Raw genomic sequence first — 18,757 nt, 5'->3', positions numbered from 1 at the left:
TTGAGTTGATGTTGGTGCATGGTGATAGGCTGGGGTCCACTTTTAGTTTTCTGCATGTGGCTGCCCAGTTTTCCCAGCACCAGCGGTTGAAGAGGCTGTGTTTCTTCCATTGTATGTCTTTGGCTCCTTTGTCGAATATCAGCTGGCTGTAGGCCTGTGGATTTATTTCTGGATCTTCTATTCTGTTCCATTGGTCTTCGGGTCTGTTTTTGTGCCAGTACCATGCTGTCTTTGTTATTATAGCTCTGTAGTAGAGTTTGAAGTTCGGCATGGATAGCCCTCCCATATTGTCTTTATCCCCTAGAATTGTTTTGGCTATTCTAGGTCTTTTGTTGTTCCATATGAATTTTTGGACTGTTTTCTGTATTTCAGAGATGTACGTCATTGGGATTTTAATAGGAATTGCGTTGAATTTGTATATTAGTTTTGGAAGTATTACCATCTTTACTATATTAAGTCGGCCTATCCAGGAGCATGGGAGGTCTTTCCATTTCCTAGTGTCTTCTGCAATTTCTTTCTTTAACTTTTTATAGTTCTCATTAAATAGTTCTTTTACATCTTTGGTTAGGTTAATTCCTAAATATTTTATTTTTCGGGAGGTTATTGTGAATGGGGTTGCTCCCTTTATTTCCCTCTCTTCCTGTACATTATCAGTGTATAGGAAGGCAACTGATTTTTGTGGGTTTATTTTGTATCCTGCTATTTTGCCAAAGTGATTTATGATTTCTAAGAGTTTGGGGATGGAGTTTTTGGGATCTTGGAGGTATAGTATCATGTCGTCTGCAAAAAGGGATAGTTTAACTTCTTCTTTTCCTATGCGGATCCCTTTAATGTCTTTTTCTTGCCTTATTGCCCTGGCTAAGGGTTCTAGGACTATATTGAAGAGGAGTGGAGACAGTGGGCATCCTTGCCTTGTTCCTGATTTTAGGAGAATTGGTTGTAGCTTTTCCCCATTAAGTATAATATTGGCTATTGGTCTGTCATAAATGGCTTTTATTGTTTTTAGAAATGTTCCTTCTATTCCTATTTTCTCCAGAGCTTTTAGCATGAATGAATGTTGAATTTTGTCAAAGGCCTTTTCTGCATCTGTAGCAATAATCATGTGATTCTTGACCTTGGCTCTGTTGATATGTTGGATTACATTTATTGACTTACGTATGTTAAACCATCCCTGTGTCTCTGGGATGAAGCCTACCTGGTCATAGTGAATTATTTTTTTTATGTGTTTCTGGATTCTGTTAGCTAGAATCTTGTTAAGGATCTTTGCATCTGTGTTCATCAAGGAGATTGGCCTGTAATTCTCCTTTTTGGTTGGGTCTTTGCCTGGTTTGGGGATGAGTGTGATATTGGCTTCGTAGAATGAGTTTGGGATAGCTCCTTCCTTCTCTGTTTCTCTGAAGAGCTTGAGGAGTATGGGTATTAGTTCTTGTTTGAAGGTCTTATAGAATTCTGCTGTGAATCCATCTGGTCCTGGGCTTTTTTTTGTTGGAAGACTTTTGATAGCTTCCTGTATCTCATTATAGGATATTGGCTTATTTAATTGGTTAACTTCTTCTTTGCTCAGTTTGGGCAACTTGTATTTCTCTAAAAATGCATCCATTTCTGCCCGATTTTCTTCCTTTAGAGAGTATAGCTTTTGAAAGTAGTCTGTTAGAATTGTTTGGATATCTTGGGTACGTGTGGTGATGTTTCCCGTGGCATCCCTAATCCTATTAATATGGGTTTCCTCTCTTCTTTTTTTAATTAATCTAGCCAATGGGCCATCAATTTTGTTTATTTTTTCAAAGAACCAGCTTTTTGTTTGGTTTATTTTGGTTATGGTTTTCTGATTTTCTAATTGGTTAATCTCTGCTTTTAATTTGGTTATCTGGCTTCTTCTAGTAGCTTTAGGTCCCATTTTTTCCTGTTTTTCTAGCTGTTTTAATTGCAACATGAGATTATTTACTTGGTCTGTCTCCATTCTCTTGATGTGGGCACTGAGGGCAATAAATTTGCCCCTCAGGACTGCTTTTGCTGTGTCCCACAAGTTTCTTTGTGAGGTGTTTTCATTTTCATTGAGTTGTAGGAAATGCTTTATTTCTTCTCTGATCTCTTCTGTTATCCAGGCATTGTTAAGGAGTGTGCTGTTCAATTTCCATGTATTGGAGAAATTTCTGCGGTATGCTTTGTTATTGAGAGCTAGCTTGATTCCACTGTGGTCAGATAGGATACAGGGGATTATGTCGATCCCTTTGTATTTGCTTAAGTTCCTTGCATGAACTATGATATGGTCTATTTTGGAGAAAGTTCCATGAGCTGCTGAGAAGAATGTGTACTGTGTTGTTTTAGGGTGAAATACTCGGTAGATGTCAGTTAATTCCGCTTGCAGTATGGCCTCTCTTAATTCGGTAGCTTCTTTGCCAATCCTCTGGTTGGTAGACCTGTCCTTTGGTGAGAGTGGTGTGTTAAAGTCTCCTAGTATTATCGTATTGGGATCTATTTTATTCTGTAAGTTTGAGAGCATTTGTTTGACATATCTGGGTGCACCAATATTTGGGGCATATAAATTGATGATGGTTATATCCTCCTCTTGGATTGTTCCCTTTATTAATATGTAGTGTCCGTCCTTGTCTTTCTGTACTGATTTTAATGAAAAGTTTATTTTGTCAGATATCAGGATAGCTACACCTGCTTTCTTACTGGGGGCGTTTGATTGGTAGATCCTTTTCCACCCCTTCACTCTGAGTTTGTTTGTATGTTTGGCTGAGAGGTGGGTCTCCTGAAGGCAACAGATGGATGGGTCTTGTTTTCTTATCCAGTCCTCAGTTCGTTTTCTTTTAATTGGTGAATTCAGCCCATTTATATTAAGAGAAAGTATAGAGAGATGCATTGTTGTCCCTGCCATTCCGTTTTCCTAAGTTTTTCTTTTTTCCTTTCCTCCTGTGCTTGCTCAGTTAGACTTTGAGTAACGCCTGTTTGGGGCAGGCCCCAGTTCCTGGCTGCTTTCTTCAGGTTGTGTCCCCCCTCTTAGAATTCTTTGTAATGCTGGCTTAATGTTTATGTATTCATTTAGTTTTTCTTTGCTATTAAAAGTTTTCAGTTCTCCATCAAATGTGAATGCTAGCTTTGCCGGGTAGATCAGTCTGGGTTGGCAGTTATTGGCTCTCAGGGCTCGTATGGTGCTTTCCCAGGCTTTTCTTGCATTCATTGTTTGTGTGGAGAGATCTGCAGTAATTCTTATTTTTTTCCCATTGTAGTATAGCTCCTTCTTCATTTTTGCTGCATGCAGGATTGTTTCCTTATTATTCAGATCTATCATTTTTACTATAATGTGTCTAGAAGTGTTTCTCCTGGGGTCTTGCTTGTTGGGTGTTCGATAAGCTTTTGTGATGTAGTTAAGATGGTCGTTTTTGAGGTGGGGAAAATTTTCATTGATTATATTGTTAAATAGGTGGTGCATTCCCTTGCTCTGGAATTCCTCACCTTCGTCCACTCCAATTATGCGAAGGTTAAATTTTTTAGCATTATCTGCTTGCTCTTGAATATCCCTTTGGTTTAATTTGAGTAATTTTTCCATATCTGTCACTTTTTGGTCCAGTTGGTGTATTCTGTCTTCTGTATCTGACACTCGACCTTCCATTTCATTCACTCTGTTGACAGTGGCTTCTATTGTGGTTTGCATGGAGGAAATGGATCCCTTTATGGATTCAATGTTGGTTCTCAGAGTACTGATCTCACCTCTCAATGAGGTATGCATTACCTCTAATTTGGCGTTTATCTCACTTCTTACTGAGGTTTGTGCAGCTTCTATTTTTGCATGCATCTCTTGTTTGATACCCTGTATCTCTTTGGATAGATCATCCTTGTGCTCTTTCAATTTCTGATCAATTTCTCGCTTTATTTCTTGAGTCATTGCCTCCAGCAACCCTTGGAAGTAGCCTTTGTCTTCCATTCCTGCTTTGCTCCCACTGGGGCTCTCCCCTGTGTGGCTGCTGGCTTTTGAGGTGAGCTTGCTGTCCTGGGTGGTAGTAAACCTTGTGATTTTTCTCTGTGATTTTCGCATGGAGGTTCAGGAGACTGCTCTTCAATTTTGTTTTGGTGTGTCTGTCTTTGCTTGGTTGCTGATTCTGTATTGGTAGAGAGAGTCTGTGCCTGATCTGGGTTCTGTTGGGAGCCTATTTCCAGCTGCTATTCTGTCTTACTTAGGATTCTCAGCTCTCTGCTGTAGATTGCTGGCAGTTCCCGCCTTTGGAAGGGTTGAGCAGCCTAGACTGCTTGTGTTTGCTCCTACGGGTGCTCTTGTGAAGAACAGATGCTCTGCATGCACTCTCCCAAATGCTGGAGTCTGCTATGGGCTCCTGATGTGTTTTTGTTTGTTTGTTTTGGGCTGGTTGTGGGCTTGAACTCTAGGTTTGGGTACTGTCCCTCAGCTTTTCAGCTCAAGGCTGGCACCCTACCGTTTGAGCCACAGCACCACTTCTGACCCTTTTTGCTTTTGTGATGCTGAGGAATCAGATCCAGGGCCTCATACATCCAAGACTATCACTCTATTGCTGAGCCGCCTTAACAGTCTGAGCTCCTGCTTACTATCAGGTGCTGGCAGCCTGTGTTGCCCAATTCCCAGTCTAGGGTATATGGGTGGAGTTTTGGTGGGGTTTGGGCTTCTCTTGTCCTGGGCCTCCAGGTCTTTTGTTGTCACAGGCGTGCTTCCCGGGGGAGTGTTGTTTCCTGGTTTTCTCCCCTCTGTTGAGGCGTATGCTCAGCTTTTTACTTCAATTGGGAGGAGTTGGTTGTGTTGTTCAGGCGCCGGATCCCCGGGCCTGGTTCCGGCCCCAGCCTGGAGCGCGCTTGTTAGGCCTGTGCTGATGTGTATACCACCTAGGTTATGCAGCCTGGAGCGCACTCGTTAGGCCTGTGCTGATGTGTATACCACCTAGGTTATACAGCCTGGGGGACACAGTTCAAATTTCTTCTACTGTTGGTAGTCTTGACCCAGGGGCGCTGTTCCTGGCTTGGGCATTTAAGCTCCCTTCCAGGGGTGCTCTTGCTCTAGCCTGGCCAGCTGAGTGTGCTCCACGGGCTGGTGGAGCTCTCAAACAGTTCCCAATTTTAGTGGGTCCTGTGGTCCGGGTGTTGGGGTAGGGAGTCTAGGTCAGGGTCTGGGGATTCCCTCCAGCTCTGGTCTCCCTTGAGGGATACACTTCCCCTGTGGGATACTCACCCTGGAGCTGGTTGTTTCTGTGTGGTGTAGGTCGTCAGTTGTTGTTGCAATCCGGGCTGGGTTGGGCGGTGGTGGCTCTGTGTGATTCTTTTCTGTCTCTGCCTCTGTCGAAGCTGTCGGGTCAAGAGTGTACCCGCTCAGACAGCTTCTTCGCGGTACCTCTGGGGCCCGAGTGGCCCCGCCTGGTCGTTGCGATCGTGATCGGGCGGGCGGGTGGGTGGTCTGCAGACAGTTCCCTTTGCGCGCTGCTGGCGGTTTTGGCGGGATGGAACCTCTCTGCTCGGGTGGAGAGTGCCGGGTCGTTGCGATCGCGATCAGGCGGGCGCGCTGCTGGTGCCGAGCGGCTTTGGCGGGATGGAGCCTCTCTGCTCAGGTGGAGAGTGAGGGGTGGGGGTGGGATCCTCGTGGAGACTCCCGGCTGGTAGGCTTCTCTGTTCCTGGCGATCCGCTGTTCTGTAAACCAGTACCTGGTGATCTGAAAGCGGCCCCCTGTGTCTCTGCTGTGTCGCTTGGGGCTCCCGCAGCCCCCGCCGGGCCGGCTGGCCGGCGGCTTGGCGCACTGCCGCGCGGCCAGTAAAGGTTGGGGGAGGGGTCTTCGCTTTTCTTCTGAAATTCTTCTTTTCCTCTGTTTCTTTTTTGTTATTCTCCGCCTCTGGTTTTTCTCTGAGTGTTCGTCTTTTTGTTGTTGTCGGTCTCTTGGGGAGATTAAGCGTTGGAGCTCGAACTCTCTTTTTGGTTGGAGAGAGCTGTGGCGTTTCCCTACTGCCCCGTCGCCATCTTGGTCCCCCCTCAGGCTTTTTTCTTTTTGCTTATATGGTGCTGAGGAATCGAACCCAGGGCCTCATGCATGCAAGGCAAGTGCTCTACCACTGAGCCACCTTCCCAGCCCTTGTTCATGTTTTAGTAGAAAGGTTTTATGATTTTTATTTTTGTTCCTTTTAATTCGCTCTAGAAGTGGGGTATGGTAGCACTTGGGAGACTAAGGTAGGAGGATTAAAAGTTTGAAACCAGGCCAGGCAATATGGAGATTCTTTCTTAAAAAACAAAAAAACAAAACTTCTTGAAAAGACCACTGAAAGCTGTGTAACATCTTCTCTGCCTACTTAGGTCACATGAACTGAAATAAGGAGAGTTCACTGTACATGTCACTCTAATCAAAACCATGGTTATTTCTCTTCTTTTTATTCATGATAAGAAAAATGTTTCATAGAGCCAAGTACTAGTGGCTCACATCTGTAATCCTATTTACTCTGGAGGCTGAGATCAGAGGATCACAATTCAAAGCCAGCCTGGGCAGGAAAGTCCATGAGACTTCAAATAACTAGCCAAAAACTGGAAGTGGAGGGGAGGGGGGAGGCTGGGAAGGGAGGTGAAGGGTAAACAAAGGAGGAGGCTGCAATGCTTGGTAAGAAATGTATGCATTATCCTGCCCATGTAATTGTAACCCCTCTGTACAGTATGTTCACAAAAAAAAAAAAAAAAAAGCTGGAAGTGGAGCTGTGGCTCAAGTGGCATAGCATTAGCCTTGAACATGAAAGTTCAGGGAAAGTGCCCAGGCCCTGAGTTCAAGCCCCAGGACTGGCACCCAAAATAATAATAATAATGCTTCATAGTCATAAAAGTTATTCTCTTCCCATTAAATAATCCTGCCTAAAATTGTCAATATATTGTGGTCAAAATTAAGTAGCCCTTGGTGTGGTTTGGATAACAGATGCAGGCTCATTCACTAATCCTGGCAGTCTAGGCTAGCATCAAACTCACAGTCCTCCTATCTCTGCCTCCTAAGTACTGGAGTTATAGAAGTTCCGGGTCCAAGATACCATCTTAGAGGTAAAAGTCTACAGTCTAAAGATTAACAGGCTTCTATAGATTGACCATGTGTATTCATTAAGAATGATATTCAAGCTGGGCGTGGTAGCACATGCCTGTGATCCTAACTACTCAGGAGGTGGAGATCAAGGGGATTCTATTTCAAGGCTAGCCTGGGCAAAAAATTAGTGAGACCTCATCTCAACAAACAAACTGGGCATGATGGTGTACATCTGTAACCCAAGCTATTTGGGAGGTATCTGTATAAGTATCAATCACAGGCAGACCTGGGCAAAAAATAGGCGAGCCCCTTAAACTAAATTAAAAGGGGCTGAAAAGTGATATTCAGGAGTATACTTCTGCATATCTGCTGTCTCCAATACCCTAGGTGATTATCAATGACTGTATGAACAAGCACCTGGTAAACCCTTTCTTAATGTGTGTAGAAAGGAAAGGTGGGGTGAATAGCAGTTCTTTTACTGTTTTAGGCTGGACCCTGTCTTATACCGAAAGTGCCAGGGAGATGCTTCTCGACTTTGCCACACCCATGGTTGGAACGAGACCAGTGAACTTATGCCTCCTGGAGCTGTGTTCTCTTGTTTGTACAGACACGCCTACCGCACCGAGGAACAAGGAAGGAGGGTAGGCGTCCATGTTGGCTGCTGCTTACTGTTACTAACTAGCTTGATGTATATTGTCTGGTTTCTCTCATCCTAGGAAAACTTTCCTGTATTTGGTGAGGAGGGGTTTGTGTACTGCTGGAAACTTACTCAAGGAGTGTCCCTTACTGATACATTTATTTGTTCCATCACCTTCTTCCCACCCCACAATGGTTTCTTTAACCAAGCGAGTGGAGGAACAGTTCCAGGTCTTATTTTTTTTTTAATTATTGAAATATGAATCACAAATGGACAATTAAATTCTGCTGTCCTAACTTTATTTAGCTTTAAAGATCCATTAGAAGCTTTTAGTCAGCATAGAAATGGTTCTTTAGCTCTGCCCTTGGCAGCTGAACACAAATCCCTGTATTAATGAGGCCACTCTGACAATGCACTAGTTGGAGCAAAAGCTTCCATACCCAGTCTCTTGGTATTTGTCTGCCCCAATTGCTGTCTGTCAGTGGGATGTTTGTGTGAGCTTGGTTTTCCTGGTGTCACTCTGGGATACTGCTTGATCTCTAGAATGGCATTTGTACACCTTATGAGAAACCATATTGGATGTTTGTTCTGCCTTGTTACAGAAAGAAGCCAGGCTATTATTTCACATGCATGTTTACTGAACTCAGCGCAAGAACTTGTTAAGAATTCAGAATGAGGAGAGTTAAATATAAGAAGATCCTCCTTCACTTGTGAAAGCTGACTTAATTTTCATAGGGTTATAAATAAGAGAACATGGATCCATATCATGATCCTTGTTAGCCACAGGGACTTTAGAAATCTGGCATCTGGCAAGTCCCCGTAGCAGGAATTTCCTTCTTTTACAAGTAAAGACATAATAGAATCCAGTGTCCTGGCTTAAAAAAAAAATTAAGCCTGGTCCCAGTGGCTCACACCTATAATCCTTTCTAGTCAGGAAGGTTTGACTTGGAAGCAGTACAACACCTGCTGCAAACATGAAACTCAAGTTTAAAAAAAAAAAAACAAACCTGAAAAATTAACCATCTTAAAGAGGAAGACATAGTGGTATTTGGTACAGCCACCCCCCCCCCCCCCAGTGTCAAAACATGACTCCATAAGGGCCTATTCCCTATCCCAGGTGTGCTGACCTTTTTTTAGGATGGGAAGCTGATAATACCTGCTAATCACTGCTTTCCCATGGGCCTTCCAAAAATATCCATTCCACCTGCTTCATTGCACATAATTTATCTAGAAAACTCTAGTCCTGAACTATGTAACTTTTTTTTTTTTTTTTTTTTTGGTCTGTTCTGAGGCTTGAACCCAGGACCTGGGCACTGTCTCTGAGCTTCTTTGTGCTTAAGGCTAGCACTCTACCACTTGATACCACCACCTCCAGCTTTTGAGAGGTTAATTGGAGATAACAGTCTCGTGGGAACTTTTCTGCCCAGGCTGGCTTTGAACTGCAATCCTCAGATCTCAGCCTCCTGAGTAGCAAGGATAACAGGCATGAGCTATTAGCATCTAGCTCTGTGTAACTATTGCTTCTGCAATTGCCTGCTCATTCGGTTTTAGGTCAGCTTGAACTCAGTTCTCCTGAACAAGGGTATATTCTTTCCTCAATCAGATACCACATTTTTTTCTCCTCCTCCTCCTCCTCCTCCTCCTCTTCGTCTTTTTTTTGGTTTGGTCATGGGGCTTGAACTCTGGGCCTAGGCACTGTCCCTGAGCTCTTCAGCTCAAGGCTAGCACTCTACCACTTGATCCACAGTGCCATTTCCGGTTTTCTGGTGGTTTATTGGAGGTAAGAGTCTCACAGACTTTCCTGTCTGAGCTGGCTTTGAACCACAATCCTCAAATTTCAGCCTCCTAGGTAGCTAGGATTACAGGCATGAGCCACTGGAGCCTGGATAGCTTTTTGTGTATGTAGAGTGTAATTTTGTGAAGTAGAAACTCTTAATTTGAGTGAATGTCTTCCTTCAGGTTTAACTCAGAAAAGGATGTCATTTTTATATTAGAAAATACTGAATGTAGCTGGGTGCTGGTGGCTCATACCTGTAACTCTGGCTACTCAGGAGGCTGAGATCTGAGGATCATGGCTCAAAGCTAGCCTGGACAGGAAAGTCCATGAGACTCTTGTCTCTAATAAACTACTCAGAAAAAACTGGAAGTAACACTGTGTCTAGTGGTAGAGCTCTAGCCTTGAGTAAAAGAAGCTCAGGGACAGTACCCAGGCCTCCAGTTCAAACTCCAGGACCAGCACCAAAAAAACAAACAAAAAACCTGAATGTATAATTATACTTCCCGGAGAGAAAGGACTTCTAGAGAGTGAGCTGTCTAACATTGGGGAGATAAACACAGGATTATCTGTTAGCTTCCTGGCACCTTTGCTGTCTTTGGGTTCTTCCTATAGTTGTTTTGTTACTCTTTTCTCATGTAGCTCTCACGGGAGTGCCGAGCAGAAGTGCAAAGGATCCTACACCAGCGTGCCATGGATGTTAAACTAGACCCTGCCCTCCAGGATAAGTGCCTGATAGATCTGGGGAAGTGGTGTAGTGAGAAAACAGAAACTGGCCAGGTAAATGACAAGCCTTCTGGTTCAGTATTGACTCATGTTTTGAGTAGGGTACCCCATGAAGTCCAAGTTGGTGTTGTTTTCTTTTTCCTTCTTTTTCTTTTTCTTTTTCTTTTTTGTCGGTCGTGGGGCTTGAACTCTAGGCCTGGATGCTGTCTCTGAGCTCTTCAGCTCAAAGTGAGCGCTCTTCCACCTAGCCACAGTGCCACTTCCAGTTTTTTGGTGGTTAATTGCAGATAAGAGTCTCAAGGACTTTCCTACCTGGGCTGGTTTTGAACCACGATCCTCAGATCCCAGCCTCCTGAGTAGCTAGAATTACAGGCCTGAGCCACCAGTGCCCAGCAAAGTTGCTATTTTCTTCACAGACAATTTGTTATGTGACTTAATGTACTCTGTAGAAGAAGTACCCAAGAAATATTGTATTTTTCCTAAGCAGCTACTTTGTTTTTATATTATTGCTACTGGTGTTGTAATTGGTCATTTTCCTTCCTCATGTTTCCCTTTGAAAGCTTAGAGCTGAAGGTCTGCCTACCTCTAACACACACAGGCATTGTTGTAGGCTTACTGCTGGTTCCATCCCACTTCCCTTAATGTACTTTTCTTGTTTTAACCATTTTAATTTATTTTATCTTACATTTTCCTTCCTTAACTTTATAAGCCATATTGAATTCTTTAGAGCTAAGCAAGATATGTAAATGCTGACAGGCCCAAATGTCTTCACTACAAGATGTATGGAGAAGAAATCATTTTCCCAGCATAGTTGTCCAAATTATGGCTTAGAGAGGTAACATATATTGGTTTTCCTACCTAAAACTCAAGTCTAGAACTGAGACTAAGGCTCAAGTAGTACCATGTCTGCCTAGCAAGCACAGGACCCTGAGTTCAAACCTCAGTACTGTCCAAAAATGGAAAAGACTCAATTTACATTCTTTTTTTTTTTTTTTTTTTTTTTTGGTCGGCCGTGGGGCTTGAACTCTGGGCTTGGGTGCTGTCCCTCAGCTCTTCAGCTCAAGGCGAGTGCTCTACCACTTGAGCCACAGCACCACTTCCGGCTTTTTTCTTTTTTTGCGTATGTGGTGCTGAGGAATCGAACCCAGGGCCTCAGGGCATGCAAGGCAAGTGCTCTACCACTGAGCCACCTTCCCAGCCAGAGTTAGACCTTTTAAAGGAGCAATATGGCTACTTACTAGGTCTATTGGGTATAGCAGTATTTTCAGCCTTCTGCTTTGTGAGCCTGGTACAATTCTGTTGAGTTTATTGTTTGAAAATGCCTATTGTTTAGCTTTCTGCTGCCTCTAGAACAAAGGATGTGTTGATACAGAGTCCTAGCAGTTTCCTTCATGCACACATAAACATTTAAAAAGCTGTAATACTTTGTAGAACATCACTGAGAAGCTAAGTATAAGGAATAGTTTCATAACTAGCCATTTTTTATCTTACTTTTATGAAAAATTTAAATGTTTGATGCATTTCCCTTTAGGTTTTTTTCCCTCTTCCATTCTGGCTATTGTATAATTCCTTCAACTCTTCTCTTCCTCTTTCAGTTCTAAAACAGAATAATCAGTACATTAAATCTGATCACTTAGCAGATCACTCTGCTGAGAAATAGCTGTGAATCTGCTTGAGAAAGGAAACTGATGCTATACCTAAACTTCTAAAAAGTATTTTTTTTTTTTTTTTTTTTTTTTGGGTCTGGTCGTGGGGCCTGAACTCTGGGCCTGGGCGCTGTCCCTCAGCTCTTCAGCTCAAGGCTAGCGCTCTACCACTTGAGCTCCAGCGCCACTTCCGGCTTTTTTCTTTTTGCTTATGTGGTGCTGAGGAATCGAACCCAGGGCCTTGAGCATTCAAGGCAAGCGCTCTACCACTGAGCCACCTTCCCAGCCCTAAAAAGTATATTAATAGCTACAACTCCATGCAGTTCCAGCTCAGTTTCCAAAGCTCCAGGTAATTTTTAAGTTGCCGAAACTACCACATTGTCTTGTTTAATAGATTTCCTTCAGAGGATCCTGTAATTGGGTTTAGAATACTCGGTCTGACTTGTATGAGTTTGAGCTCTATGATGTAATCCAGGCCTAGGGTCTTCACCTGATTTGGCCAGGAAGAGTCTTTCATTTTGTTTCATTTATTACTTTTTTACTAGTACTGGGGCTTGAACTCAGGGCCTCACACTCACTTTTTCACTCAAGGCTGGCAATCTACCACTTGAGCCATAACTCTACTTCTGGCTTTTTGCTGGTTAATTGAAGATAAGACTCTCATAGACTTTTCTACCCAGGCTGGCTTCAAACCTCAATCCTCAGATCTCAGGCTCCTGAGTTGCTAGGATTACAGGCATGAGCTGCCACCAAGCACCAGGCTAGCCATGAAGAATCTCAATGTAATACATGGCCTTCTACTATGAATTTGTGGCCTATTGATCATTGTCAAAGTGCACATCTAAAATGGGAATTAAGAGTAGGCTCAGAGGCCCACACCTGTAATCCTAGATAATCAGGAAGCAGTGATGGAAGAGCCTTCAGTTAAAGACCAGCCTAAGCAAAAAAGTTGTAAGTCCTCATCTAGCTAGATATAGTGAATGGTATGTGGCAAAAAGGGCTGGGGGGAAAAGCTGAGTGAGGGAAAGGGTCTCCTTATACAAAAAGAAAGCACTCTTTACTTGACATACACGTAACCCCCTCTGTACATCACCTTTATAATAACAATTTAAAAAGGGGGGTTGGCTAGGGGCATGACTCAAGTGAGAGCTCCTGCCAAGGAAGCAGGAGGCCCACAGATCTTACTAGTACCATCCACATGCTGTTGGCTCCTACAATATTAGCTGCTATAGGAAGTTGAGATCTGAGGGTTGCAGTTTGAAGCCAGCCCAGGCTGAGATAACTAAAAGACTGTTATCTTCAGTTAAGCAGCAAAAAGCTGAAGCTGGAGGAATGGTTCAAATGATAGAACACCAATCTTTAGTGAAAAAGTTGAGGGAGAGAACAAGTGAAAGTACCAGGACTACACACACAAAAAAAGTACCAGAGAGGTAGGTAAATAGGTAGGTAGATAGATAAAATCAAAACATAGATTAAAAGAGGAATAGGGAGATATTGAAGGATTAGAATAAAAGCCTGATTAAGATTTTTAGAGCAGGGCGCCGGTGGCTCACGCCTGTAATCCTAGCTACTCAGGAGGCTGAGATCTGAGAATCTCAGTTCAGAGCCCGCCTGGGCAGGAAAGTCTGTGAGACTCTTATCTCCAATAAAACACTAGAAAACCGGAAGTGGCACTGTGACTCAAGCGGTAGAGTGCTTTACCTTGAGCTGAAGAGTGTAGGAGCAGCACTCAAGCCCAGAGTTCAAGCCCCCCCAGCCAACCAAAAAAAAAAAAGAGAGAGAGAGATTTTTAGAGTTTGAGAACAGCTGAAGATCAGTTCCTGTTGCCTGGTGGGTTTGGCCTTCTTATATCCCTTGATCTTCTTAAATACTCTGCTATATCAACTAATTAAGTAATTATTTTTTTAACACCCTTGGTTTGGGGATCAAATAAACTTGTGCTGTGTGCAGTGAGGTAGTGCCTTTTCAGGAAGAAGAAAGGAGGACCAGTGCAAAGGGAGCAGACTGGTGTTCATTGATGCAACTGATGAACACCACGACTTGCCTTTTCATATGCAGGAGCTTGAGTGCCTCCAGGACCATCTGGATGACTTGGCCGTGGAGTGCAGAGACATAGTGGGCAACCTCACCGAGTTAGAATCAGAGGTAAGCAGCATGTAGCTCCTCAGAGGAGAAGGGCTGCCAGCCACCTGGCCTTTCTCGTTCAGCTCTGCTCTTTCAACACTCTTGAGAATGTAGAGCCTCTGAATAATCAAAAGAAGCTTAATCAGACTCTCCCTCTTTGTTTTCTCAAAACATTTTGCTGTGTCCTGACCCTTTCCCCCACTTCTCTAGAAAAGTTAACACTTAGGTTTTCTTCACAAAGTGGCTTCACATCAATCAGTTATCACAGTGATGAGACCTTCTCCCTTGAGGAAAGATTGCTGCTATGTCAGTCTGTGAGTCACACTCAAGAGTAACTCAAGCATCCACACTCTGTTTTCCTTATAGCTCCTTTAGTTACGTCATTGGGAATGGATGTTGAACAAAAAGCTTGGGATTTCCAGTTATGTGAAAGATGAAATAACATCCTGGGACTCGTTAGAATAGAAACACACATAAGCACAAGAGTATTGTTCAGAAATACAAAAACTATTACTATGGCAGGGAGGTAGCTAAAAATGCTCAAGTTATCTGGTGGAAGCAGAAATCAGAGAAACAAGGAAAGGCTATTTTTTTTTCATTGTAAGCATTTTACTTTCTAGTTTTCAAATTTTGTTCTTGCTCTCACCTTCCCTCCCCTTCTCTCCCATTTTCATCATGTCCTTATGGGTTGGGGAGGACCTTTATGAGCTGTAGCTCTTTAATAGAAGAACCCGAGCAGCTAGGGACTTTCTAGGAACAACCAGGATTGTTCTGCTTAAAGGCATTTAGCAGTGGTTTATCATCTGGTTAAAGTCTGTGATCTGGCTTATGAACTTAGAAACAAAAGGTAGATATCAATTATATTTGTTTTCATTTTAAGTTGCTTAACATTTTGGAAAAGCTCCAAAGGTTTTGCATGCTCTAATGTTACTACTGTTTCTTCTTCCCACCTTTTTTTTTTTTTTTTTTTTTTTTGGTGGTGGTACTGGGGTTTGAACTCAGTCTTCTACTTCATAGGCAGGCAGTCTGCCACTTGAGCCACATCACTACTCCTGCCTTTTGCTGTTTTGGAGATAGGGCCTAGTGAACTTTTCTGCCTGAGCTAACCTCAAACTCTGATCCACCAGATCACAGCTTCCTGAGTAGCTATGATTAAATGCTTGAGCTGCTGGCACCCACTTCATCCCATCTTTCTTTTTTTTGGTTGGTTGTAGGGCTTGAACTCTGGGCTTGGGTGCTGTCCCTGTGCTCTACCTCTTGAGCTACAGTGCCATTTCCAGTTTTCTAGTGGTTTATTGTAGATAAGAGTTTTACGGACTTTCCTGCCCTGGCTGGCTTTGAACCTTGATCCTCAGATCTCAGCCTCCTGAGTAGCTAGGATTACAGTTGTGAGCCACCAGCACCCGGCGCATCCCACCTTTCTTAACTTTGTCCTCTCTTTTGTTTAGGCACAAGAATCTGTCTGTAGGAAACAATGTCTTTTAGGATGTGTGACTCAAGTGGTAGACCACCTACCTAACAAGTCCAGGGTATTGAGTCCGTACCTTAGTTTTACCAAAAGTGTGTGTTTGGGGTGGGGGAGGGGTAATGTCTTTTACTTTTTAGAGTATAAGTTGTTTATATCCTGAGGTGATAGAAGGAGAAACTGCCCCTCCTCCTGGCTCTTTCTAAATAAAAATTATGAGGGGCTGGGAAGGTGCCTCAGTGGGAGAGCGCTTGTCTTGCATGCATGAGGCCCTGGGTTGGGTTTGATTCCTCAGCACCACATAAGCAGAAAAAAAAGCCGGAAGTGGTGCTGTGGCTCAATTGGTAGAGTGCTAGCCTTGAGCTGAAGAGCTGAGGGACAGCGCCCAGGCCCAGAGTTCAGGCCCACGACCAGACCCCCCCCCAAAAAAAAAAAAAAGAAAGAAAGAAAAATTATGAATCTACTTAATGTTTTACAGGACATTCAGATAGAAGCCTTGTTGATGAGAGCCTGTGAGCCCATAATTCAGAACTTTTGCCACGTAAGTGATATCTGGAGGAACAAAGATTAGAAACCAAACAAAATTCATTAGGATGCTGGTCTCCCAAGGGTGTGGGACTCATCTCTGACTTCAGAGATGAGGTCTTTTCTCCTGAACGATAGTCAGTTTTAACAAGTAAATCTTGGAAATAGAAACAAGATAGAGAAGGGCCACCCTCAGGAAACGCTGTATGGACAGCTTTTTCAGATGACTGGATTTATGGATAGCAATGACAGAGATGCCCTTTGTAAAGTGTTGAAGGGAGGACTCCAGAAGCAAGTGTATCTGGGTGCTTCCCAGTACTTGCTGGCTATAGTAGTGGTTTCCCTCTCCTGATGTCACCTTTGTACTTCCATCTTGACTGAATCCTGTTACCTTATTTAATCCACTTACTGAAGTACCGAAATTGTAGGAGTGAAACACAATGGGGAACCCATGGGCTCTGACAGTCAAATGACTGTGTTAGAGATTATTACAGAGCACCTGCCACAATTACATAAGGAAAGCAAGTAAAGACCTCAGAGAACATGTTCCTGCCTTGTGCAGAGCAACTGGCTGTATACATTTTATTCACTGACTATTTCTCATTTGTGATTTCTTAGGCCTGTTTTGAATAATTTATGAAGTATCTCATTTATGAATGCTTCTGTAATCAGCCCTGTTCATATTTCCATGGACTGAGCTACAGGTTGTATTCATTCATTGTTACAAATGAAATGTGAATGTATACTGTCTTCCCCAGGATGTAGCAGACAACCAGATAGACTCTGGGGACCTGATGGAATGTCTGATACAGAACAAACATCAGAAAGATATGAATGAGAAGTGTGCCATTGGAGTTACCCACTTCCAACTGGTCAGTCCATTTCCTATTTTAGCTGTTTGGATGATTACTGATTAACTTCCTCTTTTGGAACATCTTAGCACCTCTCTGGTCTTGAAAACTTGTTTATTTATTTCTACTTTGAATTTGTCAGCAAATGTGGTTTTAGTCCATTGTACCAAGTACTTTGCTAGGTACACGCAATGCCCAGTGAGACATTGTCTCTGCCGCTAGGGAACAATCAGTCTGCTGGGGCCAGAGACAAGTAAGCAGGCATTTTCTTTCTGATGTTTTGTGTGACTGATAGTACAGTGGCCCAGGTATGTATCAAAACCCTGAACTCGTGTTTTCTTCTAAATCATAAAACCTAAATCCAGCATATAAGATTGTGGAAGCATGGGACTGGGAAGGTGGCTCAGTAGTAGAGCGCTTGCCTTGCATGCATGAGGCCCTGGGTTCCATTCCTCAGCACCACATAAGCAGAAAAGGCCGGAAGTGGCACTGTGCTGAAGTGGTAGAGTGCTAGCCTTGAGCTGAAGAGCTGAGGGACAGCGCCCAGGCCCAGAGTTCACCAACCAAAAAAAAAAAAAAAAAAAGATTGTGGAAGCAGTCTGTAGTTACTTTTGTTGGGGATAGCAGGCATTTCCTGCAAGGAAGATGATTCAGCTGCTAAGGTGACTACTTGTTAGGGCAGGTAGCCCACCTGCCTGTGTTCTGCTGTGTTAATGAACTCCTATGCCCTAATGGTAAGTAGTAGGAGAAAGATACAGAAGCATGTGTACAAAGGTTACAGCCATGGGCGCCTTGAGGAAGAAAAGCAAAGCCAAAGTGGTGGCTAGAAGGTGAAAGAGGAGGGGCTTGTTTGTGTAGAAACTTGAAGTGGCAAAGCAAACCAAAGAATTTGGAGAAGTTTTCCTGTGTGACACAGTGACTTCAATGCCAGAGATGGTGTGGGGAATCATGAGAGCTCATCAGGTTCTGAAGTGTGAGATGCAGGCCAGTCATCCAGGGTCTTATGAGCAGGCCTCTGAAAGTTATATGACTAAAATGTCACCCGTCATTGCTGACTACTAGGCCACAGAGCTTCTGATATTCTTTCTCATTATCTTTCAGGTGCAGATGAAGGATTTTCGTTTCTCATACAAGTTTAAAATGGCCTGCAAGGAGGATGTGTTGAAACTCTGCCCCAACATAAAAAAGAAGTATGTAGCCTTTAATTGATCTGTTCTATTTCCCTGAGTCCTTTTAGCTACTTGAATGAATATCCGACATGTGAGACGACCTCAGCTGCCTGGAAGAAATAGCCCAGAGACCTGTTTCTCTTCCTTGGGAATGTGGCCAAACATAGCTGCTCAGAGCCACGGCTCTGGTTGGAGTTATTACAAGCAGAGCCCATAGATAGACTACAGGAACATTAGTATTGACTTTCCAAGTTTCAGCTACCTAACCAATAGAGCAGATAGAGATTGTGTACTTTAGAGAAATAAGTTGCAGTATGAGAAGTGGACTGACTGCTGGCATTATCCACTACGTCATCTTGGGTACAGAAAAGTAGCCAAGCCTTCACCAATTTACAGCCCTAGTGAGGAAGGGAGCTTGAATTCTCCTTGAAATTAAGTCTTCATAAGGAGACTGATAAGCTTTGATGGCAGGACTACCAATTCTGCATAGCTCTTGGAACAGGAATTGGTTTGGAACTTATCTCCCCTCCTATAAATCAAGTTCCCATTTTGCCCAGGTTTCTTTCCCTTAAAGAATGAGTTTCACAATAAAGCAGAGTCTCACAGTGAACAGCAGCATTCTTCTCTAGTCACTTGCTTTAAACGAAGCGTTGAGGTGTCTTTGCACACATGTCCCCTGTCTGGTTTCTCCTCTAGTCAGGAATATATTGGCATTCAGGCTACTCCTGATTTCTGTACCGAAGCTCCCCCTTACAGCTGACCACCACTGTCAGCAAGGAATACGTTCTAAGACCCCCAGCAGATGCCTGAAACTACAGAGTACCAACCCC

General features: G+C 43.4%; 1 protein-coding gene across 1 annotated transcript in view; it reads left to right on the top strand.

Moving 5' to 3' along the window:
• The window catches only part of Glg1 (golgi glycoprotein 1), a 96,013-nt gene that overhangs the window by 59,451 nt on the left and 17,805 nt on the right, over positions 1-18,757 (top strand). The window contains exons 11-16 of the mRNA XM_070026288.1: positions 7,498-7,651; positions 10,064-10,201; positions 13,852-13,938; positions 15,861-15,923; positions 16,666-16,779; positions 17,860-17,948. Of these exons, the coding sequence (XP_069882389.1) occupies positions 7,498-7,651; positions 10,064-10,201; positions 13,852-13,938; positions 15,861-15,923; positions 16,666-16,779; positions 17,860-17,948 (645 nt within the window). The remainder of the gene's footprint in view (positions 1-7,497; positions 7,652-10,063; positions 10,202-13,851; positions 13,939-15,860; positions 15,924-16,665; positions 16,780-17,859; positions 17,949-18,757) is intronic.

This window comes from Dipodomys merriami, unplaced genomic scaffold, assembly GCF_024711535.1.
Source record: "Dipodomys merriami isolate MVZ:Mamm:240054 unplaced genomic scaffold, mDipMer1.0.p SCAF_176, whole genome shotgun sequence".
Classification (NCBI taxonomy): domain Eukaryota; kingdom Metazoa; phylum Chordata; class Mammalia; order Rodentia; family Heteromyidae; genus Dipodomys; species Dipodomys merriami.
Note: the sequence above shows the minus strand (reverse complement) of the source record. Positions and strands in the feature narration are given on the sequence as shown.